We start from the raw sequence: 25,575 nt of genomic DNA on the forward strand, positions 1-25,575 counted from the left end.
TCAGGGTGGATAAAAATCCATGATTTAAAAAAAAAAAATCAAAAAATCTTTTTTTATTTAAGTAGGATTTTTTTGGTAAAATGCTTTTTGAGGAAAAAACCTATTTAAAGATGCATTAAATCTCATCATGGAATAGGGATTATAAATTATGATTCTATAGAATGAGACAATATATTCATGTAATGTTTAAAAAAGTTATGTAAATGAGTTCTAATAGTTCATGGATTAGGGACCGAATTGTATGGGGTTCCACAGGCTTCTGTATAGATTTAGATTAATCTTTCTATCTACCCAATGGGACTTGGTGCTCAGTCTAGAAGATACCATTAGAGATGCTTAGTTTTGCAGTTCTCAAACTGTGGATTTGTGTCTCCAAAGGTAACATGCTTGTTAAAAGCAAAAATGTTTTAAAATAAATAAATAATATATAGAGGTGAGAAATAACAGACCTCAACTCTATTGTCCCTCTGCAAATTTGTGTACACAGAGTCAATTCCTTACCTCTCTCTAAAAGTGCAAAGTTTCAAAATGAAATAATCAAACAATCATTCATTTTCTGATATAGCTGTAAAACTCATCTGAAAAGTTTTCAAAATAAATCACTGTTTAAAAATATATAGTGTACCTTCTAAAAATGAAACCTACATCTATCTCTGAGTTGTGAAGAATATGTATTAAGGTTATAACAACCAACAAGAATGCACTTTTATGTAGAAAAAACATGATTAAATCAAGTCTTCCTGAGTAGTGATTTAAATCATGATTTAAATCAAATTCACCCTGCCCGCTGTGCTCTTGCCCCTGGCTCCTTCATTCCACAGGGGGGCCCACAAATATGTTTGGCGCCAGGCCCACAAAAAGTTAATCCGGCCCTGGCTCTCAATGCTTCAGGATGGTAACCCTAGCAGTGATAATTCCCTCTCTGGATCTGGGAGATTGGTTTGTCACCTCAATCTTCAGGACACTTATTTTCATATCACCATACACCCTTTGCATAGATGTTTCCTATGTTTTGTGATTGGCTGGGACCACTAACAGTATCACGTCATACCTTTTGGTTTTTCCACCTCCCCAAGGGTCTTTACCAAAGTTTTCTTGGCTCCCACATCCCATCTTTGCCAGATGGGAATAATTATCTTTCCCTACTGGATGAATGGCTCCTGAAAAGTTGCTCATTTCTTGAGGTACAGATAGCAACCAGCACGGCCCTCTCTCTGTTCCACTCACTCAGCCTTTGCATCAACAAGGAAAAGTCTACCCTCATACGCGCTGAGCTAATAGACTTCATTGGGGCCACTCTGGACTCTTCCTGCGAGAACATATTTGCCAAAGGACAGATTTGCCACAATGTCCAGCCTCATTTCAGCAATACAACAGAGCCCACAAACAACACAAGGCTTGCCTGAAATTTCTGGGCCATATGGCAGCCAGTACATTTGTGACACCCTTAGCAAGACTACATTCCTGGTGTCTTCAGGAATGACTGAGAACTGTCTACACTCCCAACAACCATAGTCTATCCAGGCAGGCATCCGTACCTTGGAAGGTCCTTTATTCTCTAAACTGATGGAAGGATCCACAAAAGGTGTGTGTGGGAGTTCCATTCTTGCAGCCTACTCCCACGAGGATCATTACTACAGATGTCTCCCTGATGGGCTGGGATGCATGCTTCCAAATCTCACAGCTTAGGGGAAATGGACCCCACAGGAATTGATCTTTCATATCAACGAGGGCTGTCAAACGATTAAAAAAATAGTTATTAATTTAATTTAATTTAAGTTTACTTACACTGTTAAATAATAGAATACTATTTATTTACATATTTTGGATGTTTTCTACATTTTCAAATATATTGATTTCAGTTACAACACAGAATACAAAGTACACAGTGGAATGGTGATCAAAGCATGAGGGGGCATATGAATGTTTAGCACATCTGGCATGTAAATACCTTGCAACACCAGCTTCAACAGTGCCATGCGAACGCCTGTTCTCACTTTTAGATAACATTGTAAATAAGAAGCGGGCAGCATTATCTCCCATAAATGTAAACAAACTTGTTTGTCTTAGCAATTGGCTGAACAAGAAGTAGAACTGAGTGGACTTGTAGGCTTTAAAGTTTTACATTGTTTTGTTTTACATTTAGAAGTTGCACTTTCACGAAAAAGAGATTGCATTATAGTACTTGTATGAGGTGAATTGAAAAATGCTATTTTTTGTTTGTCTTTTTTACAGTACAGATATTGTAATATAAAGTGAGCACAGTACACTTGAGTTAACTGTGATTAATTGACAGCCCTAATTATTGTATAATGCAATACTTCCTAATCTGTAAAACCAGTGAGTATTATGTGGTGCAATAGTGAACTCTTTAAGTGTGGGGTTCAGCTTTTGGCTCTAGTTAGTATGAGAGCGTTCTGATCCTTGTCTGGCTAGTTTAATTGACACTGTGCAAAGGTTCTGGAGAGCGATTTTAGGAACTTCTTCCCTCTATTATTAAGTAGAGTTCCGTCCCATATAAAATATACTGTTTTCAGTTCAGATACTTAAGCCTGGTCTACACTACAAGTTTATGTCGGATTTAGCAGCGTTAAATCAAATTAACCCTGCACCTGTCCACACAACGAAGCCATTTTTTTTTTACAGAAAGGGCTCTTAAAACCGATTTGTGTACTCCTCCCCAGTGAGGGGATTAGCCCTGAAATCAACATCGCCGTTTCGAATTAGGGTTAGTGTGGACGCAATTTGAAGGTATTGGCCTCCGGGAGCTATCCCACAGTGCACCATTGTGACCACTCTGGACAGCACTCTGAACTCCGATGCACTGGCTAGGTGTACAGGAAAAGCCCCGGGAACTTTTGAATCTCATTTCCTGTTTGACCATGCAGAGCTCATCAGCACAGGTGACCATGCAGTCCCAGAATCAAAAAAGAGCTCTAGCATGGACCGAACGGGAGATATTGGATCTGATTGCTGTATGGGGAGAGGAATCCATGCTATCAGAACTACATTCCAAAAGACGAAATGCCAAAACATTTCAAAAAATCTCCGAGGCCATGAGGGACAGAGGCTACAGCAGGGACGCAACACAGTGCCGCCTGAAACTTAAGGAGCTCAGACAAGCGCACCAGAAAACCAAAGAATCAAACGGATGCCCTGGGACAGAGCCCCAGACATGCCGCTTCTACGCTGAGCTGCATGCAATTCTAGGGGGCGCCGCCACCACTACCCCACCCCTGTCCGTGGACTACGATGATGGGGTACTCTCCGCCATGCCTGAGGATTTTGCGGACAGGGAAAATGAGGAGGACGAGCTTGAGGCGCGCTCACAGCACACCGTTCTCCCCGACAGCCAGGATCTTTTTATCACCCTGACTGAAATACCCTCCCAACCCAATGAAGCCGGAGAAGGGACCTCTGGTGAGTGTACCTTTTTAAATATAATACATGTTATAAAAGCAAGTGTTTTTTAATGATTAAGTAGCGCTGAGGACTTGGGATGCATTCGTGGCCAGTACAGCTACTGGCAAAGACTGTTAATATGTCTAGGGACGGAGCGGAAATTCTCCAGGGACATCTCCATGAAGCTCTCCTGGAGGTACTCTAAAAGCCTTTGCAGAAGGTTTCTGGGGAGAGCAGCCTTATTCCGTCCTCCCTGGTAGGACACTTTACCATGCCATGCTAGTCGCAAGTAATCTGGTATCACTGCATGACAAAGCCTGGCAGCGTATGGTCCCGGTGTTTGCTGGCATTCAAGCAACATCTGTTCTTTATCTCTCTGTGTTATCTTCAGGAGAGTGATATCGTTCATGGTAACCTGGTTGAAATAGGGGAATTTAATTAAGGGGACATTCAGAGGTGGCCGTTCCTGCTGGGCTGTTTGCCTATGGCTGAAAAAAAATCCTCCCCACAGTTACCCATGAGGTGGGGGGGCGCATTTGCGCTGAGCTGTTCATGTTTGGCTAGCAGGGATCTTCCCTGATACCAGCCATGCAGTGGGGGGAGGGGTAAAGCAATCATCCCAGAGAATTGGATGGGTGGGGGCGTTAGTTTGATTTCTGCTGCTGCATGTTAACAGGACTAAATGGCTAACTCAACGTGCTTTGCTTGGTATGGGAGAGGACGGCGCTGCTGTTATGAAGGTTGCAGAAGCCGAAAGTCTATGGCTTACCATGGCTGCCTGCAAGCCGAATTCTGTTGCCCGGCACTGCGTGTGTGATCTCCAACACCAAAGCCACAGGCACTCGATATAAGATGCAAAATGCGATCTTGTACCAAAAATCACATGTGCTATGTAATGTGAATAGTGTTGTTCACCGTGAAAGAGTATAGCCATTGTTCTGTAAAATGTATCTTTTAAAATACTTCACTCCCTTTTTTTCCTCCAGAAGCTGCAAATGTTTCAAGCCTCCCTCCTCTGTCCCAAAGGCTATCTCAGATAAGGCTGCGAAAAAACGCACACGCAATGAAATGTTCTCTGAGCCCATGCAGTCGTCCGGCACTGACAAAGCTCAGTAGAATGTGTGGAGGGACACAATAGCAGAGTACAGGAAAGTGGCCGATGAACGTGAGGAGAGGTGGCGGCAGGAAGATCAGAGGAGGCATGAGGCAACGCTGGGGCTACTGCAGGATCAAACGGACATGCTCTGGCACCTTGTGAAGGTTCATGAATGGCAGCAGGATCACAGACTGCCGCTGCAGCCCCTGTTTAACCGCCCTCCCTCCTCCCCAAGTTCCATAGCCTCCTCACCCAGACGCCCAAGAACGCAGGGGGGGAGGCTCCGGGCACCCAACCACTCCACCCCAGAGGACAGCCCAAGCAACAGAAGGCTGTCATTCAACAAGTTTTGAAGTGGCCTTTTCCTTCCCTCATCCCACACCCCACCCGGGCTACTTTGTGAGTTATCTCCCTATTTTTATAATCAATTAATAAAGAATACATGTTTTTAAAATGATAGTGACTTTATTTCCTTTGCAAGCAATCTGCGATCGAAGGGGGGAGGGTGGGTGGCTTACAGAGAATTTAGAGTCAACCAAGGGGGCAGGTTTTCATCAAGGAGAAACAAACAGAAGTGTCACACAGTACCCTGGCCAGTTACGAAACTGGTTTTCAAAGCTTCTCTGATGCGCAGCGCCTCCTGCTGTGCTCTTCTAACCGCCCTGGTGTCTGGCAGCCAGGCCGTTTGCATCAACCTCCCACCCCGCCATAAACGTCTCCCCCTTACTCTCACAGAGATTGTGGAGCACACAGCAAGCAGCAATAACAATGGGATATTGGTTTCACTGAGGTCTGAGCAAGTCAGTAAACTGCGCCAGCGACCCTTTAAACATCCAAATGCACAGACCAGAGTTCCTGAAGACGTGAGCGTCATGAACTTTTCCCACGTTGATGTTGGTGAAACACCCCTTGTGATCCACCAGTGCTTGCAGCACCATTGAAAAGTACCCCTTGCAATTTATGTACTGGCTGCCCTGGTGCTGCGGTCCCAAGGTAGAGATATGCGTTCCATCTTTTGCCCCACCACAGTTAGGGAATCCCATTGGGGTAAAGCCATCTACTATGATCTGCACATTTTCCAGAGTCACTACCTTTGATAGCAGCAGCTCAATGATTGCGTTGGCTGCTTGTATTATAGCAACCCCCACAGTAGATTTGCCCACTCCAAATTGATTACCGACTGACAAGTAGCTGTCTGGCATTGCAAGCTTCCACAGGGCTATTGCCACTTGCTTACGAACTGTGAGGGCTGCTTTCATCTTGGTATTCTTGCGCTTCAGGGCAGGGGAAAGCGAGTCACAAAGTTCCATGAAAGTGCCCTTACGCATGCAAAAGTTTTGGAGCCACTGGGAATCATCCCAGACCTGCAACACTGTGCGGCCTCACGACTCTGTGCTTGTTTCCCAGGCCCAGAATCGGCATTCCACGGCATGAGCCTGCCCCAGTAACACCATGATCTCCAAATGGATGGGGACCGCGGTTTTAGAGAAATCTGTGTTCATGTCCTTATCACCGTGCTTCCGTCACCTCCTTGCCTGGTTTTTCAGGTTCTGGTTCTGCGTAAACTGAATGATAATGCGCAAGGTGTTTATAATGGTCATAACTGCTGTGGTGAGCTGAATGGGCTCTATGCCTGCTGTGCTATGGCGTCTGCTCAACAATCCAGGGAAAAGGGCGTGAAATGATTGTCTGCCGTTGCTTTCATGGAGGGAGGGTTGAGTGACGACATTTACCCATAATCACCCTCGACAAATTTTTGGCCCCATCAGGCATTGGGAGCTCAGCCCAGAATTCCAATGGGCAGCGGGGACTGCAGGGACTGTGGGATAGCTACTCACAGTGCACCTCTCGGAATGTTGACGCTTGCCACGGTACTGTGGACGCACACCACCGAATTAATGTGCTTAGTGTGGACGCATGCACTCGACTTTATACAGTCTGTTCCCAAAAATTGACTTCTGTAAAATCAGAGTACTTTCGTAGTGTAGACATGGCCTGTGTGTCAGAATTTACAATTTATATTCTCAATGCAAATGTTCATGGAAAGTGGCTACATTTGGGATTTGAGCATGGCAGAAGAAATTTTGTTGTAAAATGTGTCTGTTTATAGAAAATGTTTGCACTGTTCTCCACCAATCACAGTCACAAAGTACTGTATGAAGCAAATAATGTTGTGAATGTGATGAGAGAAAACTAAATTTACTAATAGATCATATTTAACTCTGAGTGGACAAGAATAAGGAGTTTCCATTTCCCAATGACTTCAGTAAGACCATAATTTCCCCCTTTAAATTCTGTTAGCACTTTGGCTGCTGTCAGCAGTACCTGTAATACTGTTTTTATAATCAAATGAGCTAAACTGCATGAAGCAATGTAAACATTGGGCTCATTATATTCTTATACACTGACAGAATAACTTCCACAGACTTGCATTTTTGTGACTTCTGTTTATTCATCATCAAATTGTGTTGGCTTATTACATACTCCAGGTCAGAATTTTCCCTAAGATTTCAAAATTGTATGTGTAATAAATATGTGATCAGCTACCATCTCCTTGTTCTGTGCCATATTGACAAGGTGAATGCGTCCCTTTTAGTTGCTTTTTTGTACTTAATGTCATTACCTTACATTTCTTCATACTGAATTGATAAAGCATTTAATGCCAGTATTCCTGGTCTTAGTCATTCTGAATTGTTTTGTCCTTGTTTGTATGAATGGCTAGCCCAATTGTAGAGTAGAAGCAACATCACATTACTGCACATTCTCTATTGCAGGCCATTGATATATGAAGTGAACACAATTGGTTCCATTATCTTATCAGTGTTTGTGACAAGAAGAGCTGAGTGAATCATTCATACCAAATGATTTACTCAGTTAATTCAGCCTTGTCTGATGGCAAATCAAGATTTACTGTAATTAATGTATGTGAAATATTTTGCTGATTGATTTTCTGTATAGGTTGATCATGAGCAGTTCACTCTGGGCCTGATCCTGAACCACTGTAGTCACTAACTTCAGTGGATGCAGCATCATGCTCTGTGAGTATCTGATACCTATCTTGTGAGTATAACTCTTTTATGTATAATCCACCTCCCATGAATCCAATCTATTGATTTCAGCGTGCGTTGGCTTGCGCCCATATACACTAAAGAGTCTTGAAGAAGCTGCTGGGGTTTTGCATGGAGGTAGCCCATAAGCAGAATTAGTGAACTGTAAAGAATTTTAAACCTGTTATTTTCTGTGTCACAGAGAACTTGGTCAGTGTATCACTCCTAGAATTCCTAAAACAATTAGATCACTTAACATTTATTGGCTAAGTATAGAGTTTAAATCCATGTTATTAGCTGCTTATGTGACAATGTGAAATTGGGTTAGCAAAATAAAGGTACAGACAACTGTGAAATGGTACCAAAAAGTGAACTTTTTTCTTGTAATTTCTGTTTTATAAAACAAGTGTGAGGACAGAATTTTGCTTGTAAGATCTTTGTAAAATACTCTTTGAGTTCACAGCAATATCAATCTTAAATTATGAGCATTGGCATTTTAGGGCTGGTGTATGCTGCAAAGTTAGGTTAGCTTTACTACATTGCTCAAAGCTGTGAAAAATATTAAACCCTGTGTGATGTAATGAAGCTGACCTAAGCCCTGGTGTAGACACCAGTAGGTCGATGGAAGAATTGTTCCATTGATCTAGCTACCACCTCTTGGAGAGATGGGTTTACTACAGTGATGGAACCCCTTTTGTCCCTGTAGTAAGTATCTGTGCTACAGCACTGCAACTGCGTCACTGCAGCATTTCTAGTGTATACCCTAAGTTAGCTCCAGTAGCATCACTTACAGGTTTTCCATTGCAAACTTTGATATGTGGAGATTTTCTGACATTGTCATAGTCAGTCTTTCCAGTAAACTTTTCTAAACATATAGCATACAGGGCAGCCATCTTTCATAGTAGCCCGCTGGCTTTATTCCCAACAAAAACAATAGGCAATGGTTGGCCATCTTTACTAGGGACATCCTCACTTCCCCCACATACTAAGCTTTTAATGAAACAGCAGCCATCTTTTCTGAGGGCAGTCTGTGGCTATAGTCTCATGAGAAATAACAAAAAAGGGCTTTTTTTATCCTGTCAGCTTAGTACAGTGCACACAAACTTCCTAAAACTAAGTTCTTCCTCCTTCTGTCCCCGGTGTCATGGAATACCCTCTTGATAAAGGGCATTGTATCTTTGATATCGCTTCTTGTTTCCTTTCCTATCTGCTGTCACAGAAACACTGATGTGCATTTAATTAAAGGTTTTCTGCCCCACTTTGACTATGTAAAACTAGCTGGAGGTATCTAAGACATTCACAAAAAGTTTAATCAGCCCTATTGATAGCCTTCATCACTGTTTGGAAGAGAATGTTTCATTACTAAGTAAAAGGAGCTATCTCCTTTCACAAGCTAACTGTCACGCAGCATAAATTACGAGATTAAAGCATAATTTATATAACACTAAATGTTAAATAAACTTACTATAGCTGATCCAGGTCATGTTAGGCAGACAAGACACTGCCCGTTATAGAATTCAATGGGAGAAGATGAAAATGATAGTATCTGATATGGAAAGTCTGAAGAATTCCATTGTATAATGTCTTCCAAGACTATTTGTGTTGGAGAATGTTAATTTCCTCTATTTGAAGAAATACTTTCTGAGACATTTTAATGGTGCTCTGAAAGAAAGCAAAGCAAAACTGTAATCATAATATCTGAGCAGCATTACTGAGAATGTAACAAAAAGTCTGCTTTACATAGAGGAGTCTAAAAGTAACAGAAATAGCTGGAGAAATCCTGTACTAACAACAAAGGAAGGAAGGAGAGAGGTTTTGGAGGTCAGTTTTGTTATTCAGGAACAGCTGTAAGTAATTGGTGGAGTGGAACTGCATCACGGCGGGGCATTTTCCTATCAAGGATTGTGCAGACCATAGTTCTGCCTCCACTCCACTCTTCCTTGTCCCTTTTAGAGTGGGTTATGGCTGTTAGAGCTCCAGGAAAGAGCTGTCTCAAGAACTATGATTATGCCTGGGGTTCTGACGTACAATACTATAAATAGGGGATAGAAGAAAACTTTGTAGAGCATAGAGTTCCATCATAATATGTCAAGACTTTTTGTATGTTTTGTCTGTTAGATTGCAAGCTCTTTAAGGCAAGGACTCTGTTACTATGTGTAGGTACAGCACCTAACAAAATGGAGCTCTGAAGTTGGCTATGATTCAGGACAATACTGTAATACAAGTTAATCGTAATAAGATAAAAAAGGAAAGCTAAAATGATAAATCATAAACTTTTACCCTAATCCACTGAAGATTCCATATTCTTTATATTCACTGGCCAGCTCTCCACCTGCAAGTATGGAGGAAGAGAAGAAAGGGAATTGTTTAAAGACAAAATATGATCAGAAACTGAATCTCGAAGACAGGAGATAGATTGAATTTTATGTTATGAAGATATGGAAAATTGGCTGGTTTGTTGGAGCGATGACCGAATAGTTGTGGAAACAGATTTCTTTACAGACGTCAGAAACAATTTATTCCAATTAAGTTAGAAAAACTAGTGAATAGAATTTTAATATCTAATCATAGGTTTACTGGAGTTCTGGAGAACTATAAAAAGTCAACCGTATATCTTTTATTGAACTAATATCCTTACACTGTTTTGAAGATAGCTCCACTAATAATTCAGAAGGATTTGCTATCTCAGGCTTGCCCAATCAATTAAAAGAACCAAATCCTTCTTAATCTGTTTATATTGTTCACCATTATTTACTCTGTTATAAATACATAAGATCTTCCATAGTGAAGCAAATCATTGCTCAGAATTCTTTCCAGAATTCTTCCTCTTGTAGTGGCCTGTATTTGATGGTTTAGGGGAAGTCAGAAGCACCCCGTAAATATACCTATATCATAAATAATTCCTAATCCCTGTAAATATACACCTTAAGTACTGGAGCATAAAGGTACTTCCTTGTAACTTTTGACCTAAATATCTAGTGAGGATAAATTAGTGCATACTTATTCATATCAATATCATTTTTTGAATTCTCAAAACTGTTTGCCTCAATAATTTCTGGTAACAGTAAATTCCACAGTTCGATTATGTATGTATACTGTAAACCTGGCCCTTCCTCACTTTGCTCCCTCTTTTCCATAGCTTACTGGGGTAAATAGCAGCAGTGCAAATCCTGTTGTACACTGATGTAGTGGATCTTCACTGGAGATTTGCACTAATGTGGACTGGTGTAGACTGGGCCTAAATGAATTTAATTTGGTAGGTTGTTTTGCGGAGGGGTTAACATTGTTTTTTTATTTTTCCACATCTCTGTAACTAATTATGTACAGATTGAGTTTTTGCACTCACTCTTGTGTTGTTCAGTGTTGCAGTGTGATCCTGTCCTATCTCAGTGGAAAGTAGCATTTTGGTCAGTGTGTACAGCTGGTGTTTTTGCTTTATTTGAGTCTACCTGTGGCTGACCCTGCATGGATTCGCAAGTAGGGCAAGGGATGGAACAAGCCTTAATCCCTTGTGCCTCTTCACAGAGAATAGTCACAATCCTAGTCTTTGCACTGTCTGAGTGTAAAGGCTAGGAAAGTCAGGCACCAGCCCAACACCTTGAAGGGGGAAGGAAGTGCCAAATGGGTGAGTGGGGTGGAGCTAGTGTACAAGGGAGCACACTAAACCTAGATAAATTGTGTACAAGTGGCTGCTCTGGTATATGCTCTTGAAAGAATTTTTTGACTGTATCAACCAGAATTGCTTTGGATGGGAGAAGATATGGGAGAGGTTCCCATTGATATAGAGAGCCCACACCCTTCCCACCTGTGACTATGGCTTCAAAACCACAATCTAAACTGTTATGTGAGGACTTTGAAGCCCTTTCTAAATTGAAGATTAATGTGAAAATATTGCTGATAATATAATTACAATTACCCAGGCCATTCTTCCCCCTGTGGTTGAGATAAATTATATAAAGTTCAGCATTTTCAGGAGGAGTACAGGCAATAAAGGTATATTACAGTAAAGGTAAGGGCCTCAATACAGTTGAAGCTCTCTGATTTGGTGCTGCCTGAGGACTTCACAATAGCAGCCCAAATTTACATCCCGGGTACAGGTGTGAAACAGACATAGTGGAACTCTGCTCAGCTACGCACCCTCCTCATCCCACATACACCCAGACGCACACCTTCCTTCCTCTGATGCCAGGGTAGGGAGCGGTTAGCAGAGACTTTGCCTGCCGCTGCACAGGAGGATATCTTCACTGGCTATCTCCCACCAGCTTAAGGTTACTTTGCATTACCTACAAGGCTACAGCAAACCAGAGAACCTGGCCCAGTGTATGCAATTTATCCAGAATCCTTGGCAAACTTTCATTTATAATATAGCTTCTTTCTAACAGTGAGACTGAGAGGATACTCTAACCTTTAAGCTGTATTAGTGCTCATTGTTGTTATTATTTATTAAGATCAGAATATATATATTTACTCAGAGGAGTTGCATTAAAAATGAACAGGATACACTGTTTTAGAGGAGATGATAATAACTAGCTAACCAAACTGTTAGAGGACCATTTCCTCAGAAATTCACGTTCCTGTGAACATATTTAGGAGCAGATTTATCCTATTATTATTCCTCATGCAGGTGGAGCAGATAATGTATCTATTCCCTTACAGTAGTTAAGGGAGAGTGAAATTAGCATGTCTTTTTGAAACTTACACAGCGAGGAGACTTTGAAATACATATGGGAGGGCTTTAAAGTAAATTATGTTGGAGAAAATAATGTTCTCTGGATGCACATTGAAATGGAATTTGCAGCTCCATTCTCCCTGAATAGCTTATTGTCACTAGAGGTGTATAATCTTGTTTTAAAATCTGAATATGATCCAGTTATGATCTCAAAATGAAAAGGCTTATGAGTTGTTAGCTCACCTTTCTACAAAATTCTCATGCATGGCCGTGTCTCTCTTGCCATAACATTATAATTTATTTAGCGAGTATCATTTTCCTGCAAATATTTTTCTCACAGTTGATCAGCTTGTGGTACCTCAGTACATATGAAATTAGGAAGTTTTATTTTGTATCAAAAATATTTGATGATGTGACCACAATTGGAACTGTTCTTTCTTATGTTCTGGAATGCTGCTAGATGCAGACAACTAAGCTGTTTGTGATGACTGCAGAAAGAAATTAAAGTTTAATTGTATACAAATGTAAAGTGTTTAAATATGGCAAAACTGCCCCAGTATTTTTAATAGAACGAACAATCATGCAAACAAAAGAACAAATGTAAGGTTTACGGTGGAAAAAATGCGAAGCCATTATTCTGGCTGCAGCAAATAAGGGAAACAGTTACTATGTCACATGAACCAAATGAGTGGATACAAATTCTGAAAATATGTTTCTCTGATGGTGCAAACTGCACTGGTTTGAAATTATAATACAACAGGAAGGGATGTTGTTTGGTAGCTGGAGTAGGGGCAGCGGGAGTTGAGACTGGATTCTGTTCCTATTTCTGAAAATCACGTAACCTGTCTGTGCCTCAGTTTACTAATCTGTAAACTGGATTCTTCTTTGAGTGATGGTCCCTAACTGTATTCCACTGTGGGGTTATGCATGCTCCTGGAGCCAGAGAATTTGAAAGCAGCATCTGATGGTCCACACATGCACCCTGGCTCACCTCATGCCTCTGACCGAGGGGATAAAGGGCAGGGAGGATCGACCACCTCTCCAGTTCCTTCTAATCACCGCATGGTTCAGGTCAGAACTTTTCCTGTTCACAGCTTTGGCTTCGTTCTACAAAATAAGAATCATCTAATTTGTAAATAGCTTAACCGTTTTTATTGTTTAGCATTAGATTAGTCTCTCAGTGGCACCTCCCCCCGCCTCGTACCCTGTTAGGGTACTGAACTATGCCCAAGACTCTGGGTTTCCTGCCCACAATCCTCAGTCAACAACAACCACCAATGCTGCCTGTATCGCCTTGGGGAAGCTCACATCTCAGCGAGATGCAGTATCTGCTGATTGTTCCCCAGCCATACCCGAGAAGGGCTGGAACTCCATCTCCACGAACACCTCAAGGAGTAGGCCATGAGACTTGCATCGGACCCAGCCCAGGGAAACCTCCCCATCCTCCAGGAGTGCACCTCCTGCTGCGAAGTCCAACTCTGGTGCAGGAGAATCTATCCCATTCCATGGGGGGTCTTGTCGGGAAGCTAGGAAGCATTCTCATAAACATGAGACTAAGTCTTCCTCTAAGTCCATTTAAAAAAAAAAAAGTCAGATTTGGTAGTAAGCAAGCCAGCTGGCTCGGCCAGGAGGATTTAGGATGTCCTAAGTCCTCCAGAAGCACCACAAGAAAGCCCATAAGCATTGGGCTCCATAGATACCAAACTGTGTTCTGTCAGTACCACCATCTCTGGCTCCTCCCAAACCCCGGGATCCATCCATCAGGGTTCCTTAGGGAGGTCCAGAATACCATTGAGGACCTACCCTTCAGTTAATCATACCTGTTCGACCAGAAGACAAAGAAGTCCCTCCATACTCTGAAGGATTGCAGGCAGGAGTGCTGGAACAATTTTTTTAGTGAGGGTGCTGAGAGCCATTGAACCAAACTGTAAACCCTGTATATAATGGAAACCACTTCAAGCCAGGGGGTGCAGCACCCCCCGCCACCCCCCGCATCTCTAGTTCTAGCACCTGTGATTGATTGGCTACCCTCTGCTTGGTGGGGATATACACACCTGCCCCTGAGAGGAAGTTTCACAACCCATCGGTCAAATCTAGACATATGGCTTTGCAGTTTTTCCATCGGAGGCCCTTTTGAACCACCACGTAAAAGACTGAGGGTTCAAAAGTCTTGCTTCCCTACACATTATGCAACAGTTTTGAGATGTCAGTCTCAGCCCCTGGCTTGATGTTATTTTTGATGTTATGCATGCGCCTGGAGCCGGAGTCACAAAACACTAAGCCCAACCGTTTCCAACTCCCACACAAAATTTGGGGGTCATCTAGCCCTTTTTTTCAACACCTGGAGTGTGATAACAATGAACAGGTGTGTGCGGAATGTCATCCACTCTGACTATACGATAGAATTTGTATCCCTACTTCCTCCAAAACCCCCTTTCTTACCCCTTTTCAGGGACCACTGCCATGAGAGTATTCTCAAACAATAGGTGAACTCCTTACTGCAGTGAGGAGTGATAGAACTCATCCCTCTTCAGTACTAAGGGAGAATGTTTTATTCAACCTACTTCCTGATACCCAAGAAAAAGGGCAGTTTGAGACCAATCCTCAACCTCCGCCATCTCAACTGCTTCATTCGCAGACTCATAGAATCATAGAATCAAAGAATATCAGGGTTGGAAGGGACCTCAGGAGGTCATCTAGTCCAATCCCCTGCTCAAAGCAGGACCAATCCCCAATTAAATCATCCCAGCCAGGGCTTTGTCAAGCCTGACCTTAAAAACTTCTAAGGAAGGAGATTCTACCACCTCCCTAGATAACGCATTCCAGTGTTTCACCACTCTCCTAGTGAAAAAGATTTTCCTAATATCCAACCTAAACCTCCCCCACTGCAACTTGAGACCATTACTCCTTGTGCTGTCATCTTCTACCACTGAGAATAGTCTAGAGCCATCCTCTTTGGAACCACCTCTCAGGTAGTTGAAAGCAGCTATCAAATTCCCCCTCATTCTTCTCTTCTGCAGACTAAACAATCCCAGTTTCCTTAGCCTCTCCTCATAAGTCATGTGTTCCAGACCCCTAATCATCTTTGTTGCCCTTTGCGGGACTCTCTCCAATTTTTCCACATCCTTCTTGTAGTGTGGGGCCCAAAACTGAACACAGTACTCCAGATGAGGCCTCACCAATGTCGAATAGAGGGGAATGATCACGTCCCTCGATCTGCTCGCTATGCCCCTACTTATACATCCCAAAATGCCATTGGCCTTCTTGGCAACCAGGGCACACTGTTGACTCATATCCAGCTTCTCGTCCACTGTCACCCCTAGGTCCTTTTCCGCAGAACTGCTGCCTAGCCATTCGGTCCCTAGTCTGTAGCGGTGCATTGGATTCTTCCGTCCTAAGTGCAGGACCCTGCACTTATCCTTGTTGAACCTCATCAGATTTCTTTTGGCCCAATCCTCCAATTTGTCTAGGTCCCTCTGTATCCTATCCCTACCTGCCACCGTATCTACCACTCTCCTAGTTTAGTATCATCCGCAAATTTGCTGAGGGTGCAATCCACACCATCCTCCAGATCATTTATGAAGATATTGAACAAAACTGGCCCCAGGACCGACCCTTGGGGCACTCCACTTGATACCGGCTGCCATCTAGACATGGAGCCATTGATCACTATCCGTTGAGCCCGACAATCTAGCCAACTTTCTATCCACCTTATAGTGCATTCATCCAGCCCATACTTCTTTAACTTGCTGACAAGGATCCTGTGGGAGACCGTGTCAAAAGCTTTGCTAAAGTCAAGAAACAATACATCCACTGCTTTCCCTTCATCCACAGAACCAGTAATCTCATCATAGAAGGCGATTAGATTAGTCAGGCATGACCTTCCCTTGGTGAATCCATGCTGACTGTTCCTGATCACTTTCCTCTCGTGTAAGTGCTTCAGGATTGATTCCTTGAGGACCTGCTCCATGATTTTTCCAGGGACTGAGGTGAGGCTGACTGGCCTGTAGTTCCCAGGATCCTCCTTCTTCCCTTTTTTAAAGATGGGCACTACATTAGCCTTTTTCCAGTCGTCCGGGACTTCCCCCGATCGCCATGAGTTTTCAAAGATAATGGCCAATGGCTCTGCAATCACAGCCGCCAACTCCTTTAGCACTCTCAGATGCAATGCATCCGGCCCCATGGACTTGTGCTCGTCCAGCTTTTCTAAATAGTCCCTAACCACTTCTTTCTCCACAGAGGGCTGGCCACCTACTCCCCATGCTGTGTTGCCCAGCGCAGCAGTCTGGGAGCTGACCGGGAGCTCATATTTTGCATGGTCCCGTTGTCAGCGATAATTCCATCTTTAGAAAAGGGCACATGGTTCACAGCTCTCAGTATGAAGGATGCCTACCTTCACATAATCATTCATCCTGCCCATAGACACTTTCTCAGATTTATGGTAGGTTCCAACCATTTTCAGTACAGAGTACTCCTCTTCAAAAGAGCGACTGCCCCAGAGTCTTTACCAAGATATTCTCAGCAATAATGGTCAGACATCGTGGTCTCATTATCTTCCCCTATCTCAACGACTGGCTCCTTGTTGCCAAGTCCCATCGGGAAGCCTGTGTGTTAACTTCCATAATGCTATGTCTCTTCTATTCACTGGGGATCAGTGTAAACACCGAAAAAATCTGTTCTCATTCCCACACATCAATATCCTGGAATTGCAAGCAGTCCAGAAGGTGTGCAAGTCCTTTCTTCTATTCATCTGTGCTCACTATGTCCTTATGGTCAGACAACATTACGACTGTCTTCTACATCAGTGGGGAGGTGGGGGGTGAGAATTTCTCCCTGTGTACAGAAACAGTCACCCTGTGGAACTGGTGTATCAGCAATCAAATCAGCCTATCAACAGTCTGCTTTCCACAAAAGCAAAATTTCACCTTAATTCGTCCATTCACTTCTCTGTGTTCTTTCCAAAACTGTGTGCTTCTGCAGAGTAACAAAGACTTCGCTCCCTCAATATTCAGCAGGCCTTGGCTTTCAACCTACAGAGAACAAAACCAATCAGGAAATCCCCAAGACTGTTCTTTGCTATAGCAGAAGAATCTAAGGGCACGCCATTTCTACCCAGACAACCTCCACTGGCTGCATTCTGTTCTCCTGTCAGCTTTCAGGTGCCCACCTCGCCTGGGATAAGAGCTCATTCCACTAGAGTGCAAGCAACAACTATGGCATCTCTTCAGGAGGTGCCCCTCCTTGACATCTGTAAAGTAGCCACATGGGGCTCCATTCACGTATTTGTAAGACATTATGCCCTGGTGAAAGACTCCTCTGCTGATGACTCCTTTGGGATGACAGTACTCTGCTGAGTCCTACCGTCTACATCCTCACACCCTCATCCTACTTAGGTACTGCTTGTCAATCCCCATGGTGGAATACAATAAGGACCATCACTTGAAGAACAAGAGGAGGTTACTTACATGTAACGGGAGGTTCTTCGAGATGTGTAATCCCTATTTGTCTTTCACTACCCACTTTCCTTCCCCTCTGCTTTGGATCTTATCTGAATTGCAGTAGAAAAGGAACTGGAGAGGCAGTCCGTTCACTCCGCCTTTTATCTTCTTGGTCAGAGGCACAAGGTGAGCCAGGGTGCATGTGCGAACCAGCGGACACTGCTTTCAAATTCTCCGGCTCCAGGCACATGGTGCACATGCATAACCCCACAGTGGGGTACAGATAGAGACCCACATCACAAAGAACCTCAAGTTACAGGTAAGGAAGCTCCTTTTGGTGCTCACTGTAACTATCTCAAAGGGGTATTATGGAGCTTAATTACATTTTGTAAAACACTTTGAGATCTTCTTACAAATACTGCTCTATAAATTCAGTATATTAAGGACAATAATCATGCAATGCTCACTTCTCACAGAGACTCTGCTAGTACTCTAGAGAAGCTTCATCATGGGTCAGATAGGTTAATTAGTTTTTAAACATCTCTGTGACAAGGTGAATGTAAAGATATATCACATATTCTCAATGGAAAAGATAAGAATATAACATGATTTAATAGATGTATACAGCGATTAATGAATAAGGGAGCAGAGGAGAGTGTGTTTCCATTTCCTCTGCTAAAAACAAAGTGATAGCATCCCTTTCTCACTGCCATGTAGGAGTAGCATCCCCTCCTCTTTGGCTGGAGCACTGAGGAATGAGAGTTCCCCTTCCTGTTTCAGTCTGCTTTAGCCACTGGATTTAGATGAACTGATTCCTCACTGCCTTGCGACTTTTGTAGTAATTTACACAAGTGCAAAATGAGTCCAAAGTGGGCATAAAAAGCTACCAGATCAGCCAGGTAATGTTTAATATCCATTTTGCACTGCTGTTGCATTGATATAAATGACAACAAAAGGTGCAAGGCAGTGGAGAATCAGACAGTATGAATGAGGTAGCTGAGAGATGCTGACACAAATAAACTGTTCCCTCTGCTTAGGAGAGTCAAAAAAATCTACAAATTAGGAAATTGTCACTAAACAGGCAAGTCACACAGAACAAAGTCACAAATAGAATAGTTATGGGAATAGATATGTCTCCAATCTAATCCCACCTGAAAAAAAACCTCACAAGGAGATATGTGTGCATTTTTATGGGAAAACAAAGAGACAGAGAGAGGGAGGCATGCAGTGCCAGAGCAGAGTGGTGGGAGAGAATGGGGAAAATAAAATAGCCCTAACGAGGACTTGCTGGGTCACCCAATTTTTTTGGTCCAGTAATTTCCTGTGTTCTCATATTTTACTTGCAAGTAAAATTTCATATTTAATTGATTATTGTGTCCCATTCATACTGTATTTGAGTTTTAACTGATCCATATTGGTAATGTTTAACAAATTGCTAAGTAATTTATCATTCACGCAACAGTTCAGCACCTAACACATTAGGCTTCAACCAAAAAACCTAATTCTTAACTACTTATGAACCCTAATTCATGCACATGCTAATTAGATAGATTGGCTTATTTTAAGGGAAAATATACATCAAGTATTTTTATTCACAGAGAACTTATTCCTTATTCCAGAGCTCCTGCCAATGGTTGAGACAATTACTTCAACAATCTTAAAGAAATAATTCAAGTAAGTAGAACTAAAGCATTTGCACAGTTGAAGCAAATTGCAATAGCATTACTGAGCTGAACTAAGAAAGAGCAAAGTAGTTCTTATGAGAGTCTCCATATCACTTATATTCTTGAGCTTTTTTAGCAGCAGTGTAATTATGTCATGGTTGGGAGATGGGCTTTTCCTATTGTTTCTGTTATACTTTTTAGCAAGGAGGACCCAGGTGTAAAAATATCTGGAAGCAAAGTGATGCAGAGGGAATGGAAGAGACTAAGAAATACTGTTACAGATAAATGTCAGGAAGCAGTTGTCTTACCTAAAAATAAGAAAATGCTGCTGTGACTACTTTGATAACTGAGGGAAACAGAGCAATTATAATAGTGAAAATAATAAAAAAGGAAAGGAGCAAGGCATGAGTATGTGGTATCAGTAAAAACCTGCATTGAGAAAAGTTGAATGGCAAATGTGAAAAATGAATTAACTACAGGAAATAAATTTAGTTTTAAAAATATATTAGAGGTAAATAACAAGTCAGGCAGAGATCAGAACCAAAGCTAAATGAGATGGGTAATTCAAAATAAGAGTGTTCAAGTTTGCTGCAACACTCAGTAACTTCATCTCAGGCTTTAATAAGAGAATATGAAATTTGAGAATATGAAATTGGTGTTATAATTCTAATGAGAATTTTATCAGATTATTATTACTGCTGTTGTATGTTTGTAACATCAAAGTATGTTAGGTGCTTTCCAAACAAGTTGTTGGAAAGAACTGATAAACAGCTGAAAAAATACATGCATCTACAGTTTCATAAGGGCTAGCTAAGGAAACTGTTTAACTCTCTTGTTTAATTCACGTACAACAGTCAAATGGGGGAGAAGAAAATGTACTATTAATCTTCAAAATGCATGAAAAAAGTAATCCAAGAAATTATCAGCCAGTTAGTGTAACTTTAATTCTAAATCCAGTACTAAAGCAAACAATTAGAGATTCAATCTGTAAGCACTTAAGAGTAAACCTTGATGAACAATAAGCAGTATTGATTCTTATTTACAGATCATTCCAGTCACTCAGATAATTAGCAGTTTATAGTAAAATTGAATGCAGTGATCTTAAGTTATTTAGATTTCAGTAAAGCATTTGATACAATCAGGCATTTGAATGCAACTGAGAAATTAGAAATCCCTTTTATATTAATAGCAGTAAAAAAGTGTGCCCTAAATGACAAATCATCAAAACAAAACCGAAAGTTACATTTTAAAAACAGTATTTTTTGTATATTTGATTGACAGTTACACCATACTTGTTCAGTGCAACAAAGCAAAATGTTGAAAAGGCTTAACATTTTAAAAATCTGAACACAGATACACTGTCTTGGTGTGGTAAAAGTAACTGAACATTAGCACTTTACCACTTTACCATTCTACCTTCACTCTAAGTTAGACAATATCTAGGACCGACATTTGTAAAATTTGATTTCTCTACTTATCTGATAGGATATCACTACTCACTGATTTTTTTTTAATACTAGTATTGATGATTGACTGTATTTGTTTCCTGTCACAGATGAAGTCAGTGCAGTTAGGATTTTAAAGCGACATTGAGTGCCCAGTTCTCAGTCAGTTTCATTGAGTGGAATAGCACCCTTCCCTGCTGAATTGGTATATTTTGGTGAAGCATAAAGTTTTTTCCTAGCTTAGTTTGGGCAGGCAGTTTATTTTGCAGGCTACCAGATCTAAAATTCCATCTGTGATGATAATTTGTTAAATTCATCAGTCCTATTTTAGTACATATTTTAGCTTATTTATTTGGATCTCATTAACTCTAGCTGCATTAAATACAATTAAAAACAAACTTTACAAAACAAAATAAATTCTCTAGGTTATAAACCTCAAAACTATACTTGTTAATCTCCCTAACAACCACCATAATATCATGTCTTCTTTTGTAACCTTACCCTGTTCAGTAGCATCCTCTGTTCTGGTCAAGAAACATCTGGGATTACAGGTGAGTTTTGTGGGATATCCTGAAGGTTGTGAAATCTAGGTCCAGAGGAATCAATGCAGAAAGTGGATTCCAGAGCTCAGAATTTCTCACTGAAAAACCCTGTCACTGGCCCCTTCCCAATTAAATCAGGTACTGTTATCTTAAGTACGTCAGAATATCGTAACTGCCTTCTGTTGCACAGGGAGAGAGGTAGTCTCTTCAATAGTGAGGACCCAAATCATCTAGGACTTTATATGTCAAAACGAGTACTTTTAGTGTTCCTCAGAAATCAAGTGGAACCTTGATTTTACTTGCTTTGTAGAATGCCTGGTCAGAAGTAAAGTGCCACATTACTTCTGATCTCAGAGTGCATTGGAAAAGAATGTGATGTTGGAATGTTTTGGGGCCACAGTTGTAAGAGCAAATCCCATGGAAAGAAGGAGGAGCAGTCCAGCTGGCCAACACCCAGGATTCCAGAAGCCCATCCCTGCACATGGGGAAAAACAGTGGACAGCTGACTTGCACCTACATTATAATTGTCGAGGCTGTATTGTAAGCCCTGGAGAGGTGCATTACAGAGCTCAGAGTGCTGCACTTGGCCTGCAAATAACTCTTTGGGAATTCATGAATAAAAGGATGTAACAGAGCTCGCAGTTAAGTCACTCTGAGAGCTATAAGAATTTTCTTTCTTTCTTTCTTTCTTTCTTTCTTTCTTTCTTTCTTTCTTTCTTTCTTTCTTTCTTTCTTTCTTTCTAGATATTGTATTTAAAGGCAATTTGCCTTACTAGAAGGGTAGATAAATTACAATAATTAGATAAATTCTTGGGAAGGGTTGCTAGAAGGGTTGATAAACTGCAAGAACTGCTAACTTTGTTTGCTGGATTTGTCCTCGAACCGTACAGACATCCCACTTATGTTTGCTGTTATGTGAATTAAAGTTGGATATGGTGTTGCTGTGGAATGAGTAGGTGTTAATAGAGACAGGGTTTGTTTTTTACTGATTTCAACCAGTCAGCTGTGGAATGTGAGCTGGTATGCTCTACTTATATGGGGAATTACTTTACACCAGAATTCTAGCTGCACTGTCACCATCTGCTGTCAGGGAGGAACTGTATTTAACTATTTAGCCTCATGGTGAATTGCAACTAGATTACCAGGCGAGAAAAGTACCTTACCTTGGATACAAAGACCAGAAGTCACTAAGGCTGCAGGAGTCAAACCAACACACTACAATTAAGATCATATGGTATACTCATAATTTCAGAAGAGCCACAAAAATAAAACTCAGACAACTGATAAATCTATTTGCCATCTTTATGACCTGAAAGGCAGTGTATTATAATGTGGCTTGGGGGTCCAATAAAGGTATCACATTATCTTTTGCATACATAAAGAAGCAAATTCCAGTCATATTGCACTCCAGGGAGGTATGATGGCTGTATAAATTATTTTCCTGTCCATCATATTTTCTGAACTGTACATTTGCAGTTTAGAAATGTATTAGAGCTCACAAAGGACAACTTTCTTTTGTACTGGTGTTAACCTTCCTCATACCAGCTATGAATCTGGTATGAGGAGACTAGAAACATCATATTTTGTGTTGAACAACGAAATTAAATACTACTTACTTCTCTTGTTGAGTTGTAAGAACTGTGTTTTTTAAAAGTTTATAAAATATTAACTGTCATGAATTCTAAATTATTTGTATTATATATCAGGCACAATAGACATCCTGTAAATAATTCCAACCTAGACCAGATGGAAAATGAAGTATTTTCCTACTCTTGTTGTTTTGCCTATGTAACAAATTGTGATTGCTTAGTCACTACCAGGATTGTTTTTGAGGATTGGTACTGCAATTAGAAGTACTTAGTAGGCTTTTTGTTAAATGTAAGGTATATCAGTGTGTGTTACGTGTTTTATTCAGATTTCAATGTAAATGATTTGTAGCTGCCTTTCTCTTAACACAAATGAGCACAGTGCCTGCTTTTTCAAGCTAAGCTAGCTAAGCTAGCACAGTTTGCCTCTGAATCCATTAATATTAAATCTGTTCAACACCCTCTGGTTGTTTGTGAGTTTTCAGGGAAACTGCAAAGGTGGCTGGCCCCTCACATTAACTAGTCAGAATGTTTCATATGCTAATCGATGACTAGGTCAAGGATCATATACTACAGCTAGACTCGTGTGGCAACAACAAGGAGGCTGGGTCATTGACCTGATAGGCAACCCACATTAAAAGTATCATATAGGCAGGTGAAGGCCTCTTGCCTTCTTGCATTTGCAGTCCATCAGCATTATCTCGCCCACATGCTGAATGTTTGGGTTTTCTATGTAATGAATGATTGTGTCCTTGTATATTATTGCTTGTATTTCTGTCATGATGTCACATTTGCCATGCTGTGCCTGTACATGCTTGTTACTGCATTTGTGAATCATGACTTTATTACAACATGAGCTTCATATATATGATTTCTGTACTACTCATCCTTTGTAACAGATAATCCTAGCTAGTAAAAGGGGGTAGTCAGGTCAATAAACTGGTTGACTGATTCGCTGTCTCAGACAGATACTGGAACAGAAAGAATATCAGCAGTTTAAGGATCAGATGTCTGCAATAGGTCAACATATCTATTCAGGGGACACCATCATAGGGCCTAATCACATCAGCCACACTATCAGAGGCTCGTTCACCTACACATCTACCAATGTGATATATGCCATCATGTGCCAGCAATGCCCCTCTGCCATGTACATTGGTCAAACTGGACAGTCTCTATGTAAAAGAATAAATGGACACAAATCAGACGTCAAGAATATAACATTCATAAACCAGTCGGAGAACACTTCAGTCTCTTTGGTCACTCGATTTCAGACCTAAAGGTCTCAATATTACAACAAAAAGACTTCAGAAACAGACTCCAACGAGAGACTGCTGAATTGGAATTAATTTGCAAACTGGATACAATTAACTTAGGCTTGAATAGAGACTGGGAGTGGATGTGTCATTACACAAAGTAAAACTATTTCCCCATGTTTATTCCTCCCCCCCCCCCCCCCCCCCACTGCTCCTCAGACATTCTTGCCAACTGCTGGCAATGGCCCACCTTGATTATCACTACAAAAGGTCCTCCCCTCCCCTCCCCCCCCCCCCGCTCTCCTGCTGGTAATAGCTCATCTTAAGTGATCACTCTCCTTACAGTGTGTATGATAACACCTATTTTTTCATGTTCTGTGTGTATCTAAATCTCCTCGCTGTATTTTCCACTTTATGCATCCGATGAAGTGAGCTGTAGCTCACGAAAGCTTATGCTCAAATAAATTGGTTAGTCTCTAAGGTGCCACTAGTACTCCTTTTCTTTTTGCGAATACAGACTAACACGGCTGCTACTCTGAAACCTGCAATAGGTGGGGGGGGTACCTCTCAATAGTTAGTTTTGTGTGTGAATGGACTTTGAAGAGGAGATTTGTCCCAGTATTACTCAGGAGAGGTCCAAGCTCCTACTATGTGCGTATTTAAGCTTATAAGCATAAATGGGACCTCGACCCTTTATGACAATGCCCTATGGAGAGACTACAGTACCCCATCAGTTTTATTTGGAGAATACGAGTCCTTGCTAATTTTAATCTACCTGTTATTATTTAGTTACTTTGTTATTTATTACATAATGTATCTTTGACTCTAATTATGGTAAATATCTAATGAAGAGATAGGAGTAGGATAGCAAGCACATTTTTCCTTAATTTTGCATGTCTTATAAAGTCAATAGTGCTCCTGATTATCTATTATTATTTGTATTGCTAGTCATGGACCAGGACCCCATTGTTACTCCTGGGGGAATTCTGTGCCAAAAATTGAAAAATTCTGTGCACAATGTTTTAAAATTCTGCATATTTTATTTATCAGAATAACACAATATAATCATGCTATTTTCAATTATTTTGATAATTTATTTAAAAATACTTGTCAGCAAATAGGTCTGTAATGCTACAGACAACAAAAAAGATTCAGGAAATGTTTTTTGACAAATAGATTCCTTACTAGGCATATTAATACAGAACTTTGAGTAACAATTCATTTAATCTACAATACAGAAACGTATTTCCTGCCCCCCTTAGAAACAGTGCAAAGGCTTGGGAGAGTCAGGGGTAAAGGAGGAGCTGAGGTAGAGGGAAGTAATTGCTGGGAAGCAGCCTGGAAGTGAACCTAGAAGGTTGTTGGGTGTGGATGGGAGAAGTGTGGAACAGACAGGGGTGAAAGTAATATTAATCTCTTAACAGCGGTCC

General features: G+C 41.2%; 2 protein-coding genes across 3 annotated transcripts in view; both read left to right on the forward strand.

Annotated features, from left to right (window-relative positions):
• Positions 1–25,575, forward strand: part of TET1 (tet methylcytosine dioxygenase 1) — a 114,915-nt gene that overhangs the window by 41,343 nt on the left and 47,997 nt on the right. The window lies entirely within an intron of this gene.
• Positions 2,074–4,905, forward strand: LOC142072898 (zinc finger protein with KRAB and SCAN domains 2-like). The gene is made up of 2 exons (XM_075131175.1): positions 2,074–3,420; positions 4,389–4,905. Exons 1-2 carry the CDS (start codon positions 2,820–2,822, stop codon positions 4,538–4,540), a joined length of 753 nt encoding a protein of 250 aa, XP_074987276.1. The 5' UTR covers positions 2,074–2,819; the 3' UTR covers positions 4,541–4,905.

The sequence above is a fragment of the Caretta caretta genome, chromosome 7, assembly GCF_965140235.1.
Source record: "Caretta caretta isolate rCarCar2 chromosome 7, rCarCar1.hap1, whole genome shotgun sequence".
In the NCBI taxonomy this organism is placed as follows: Eukaryota; Metazoa; Chordata; order Testudines; family Cheloniidae; genus Caretta; species Caretta caretta.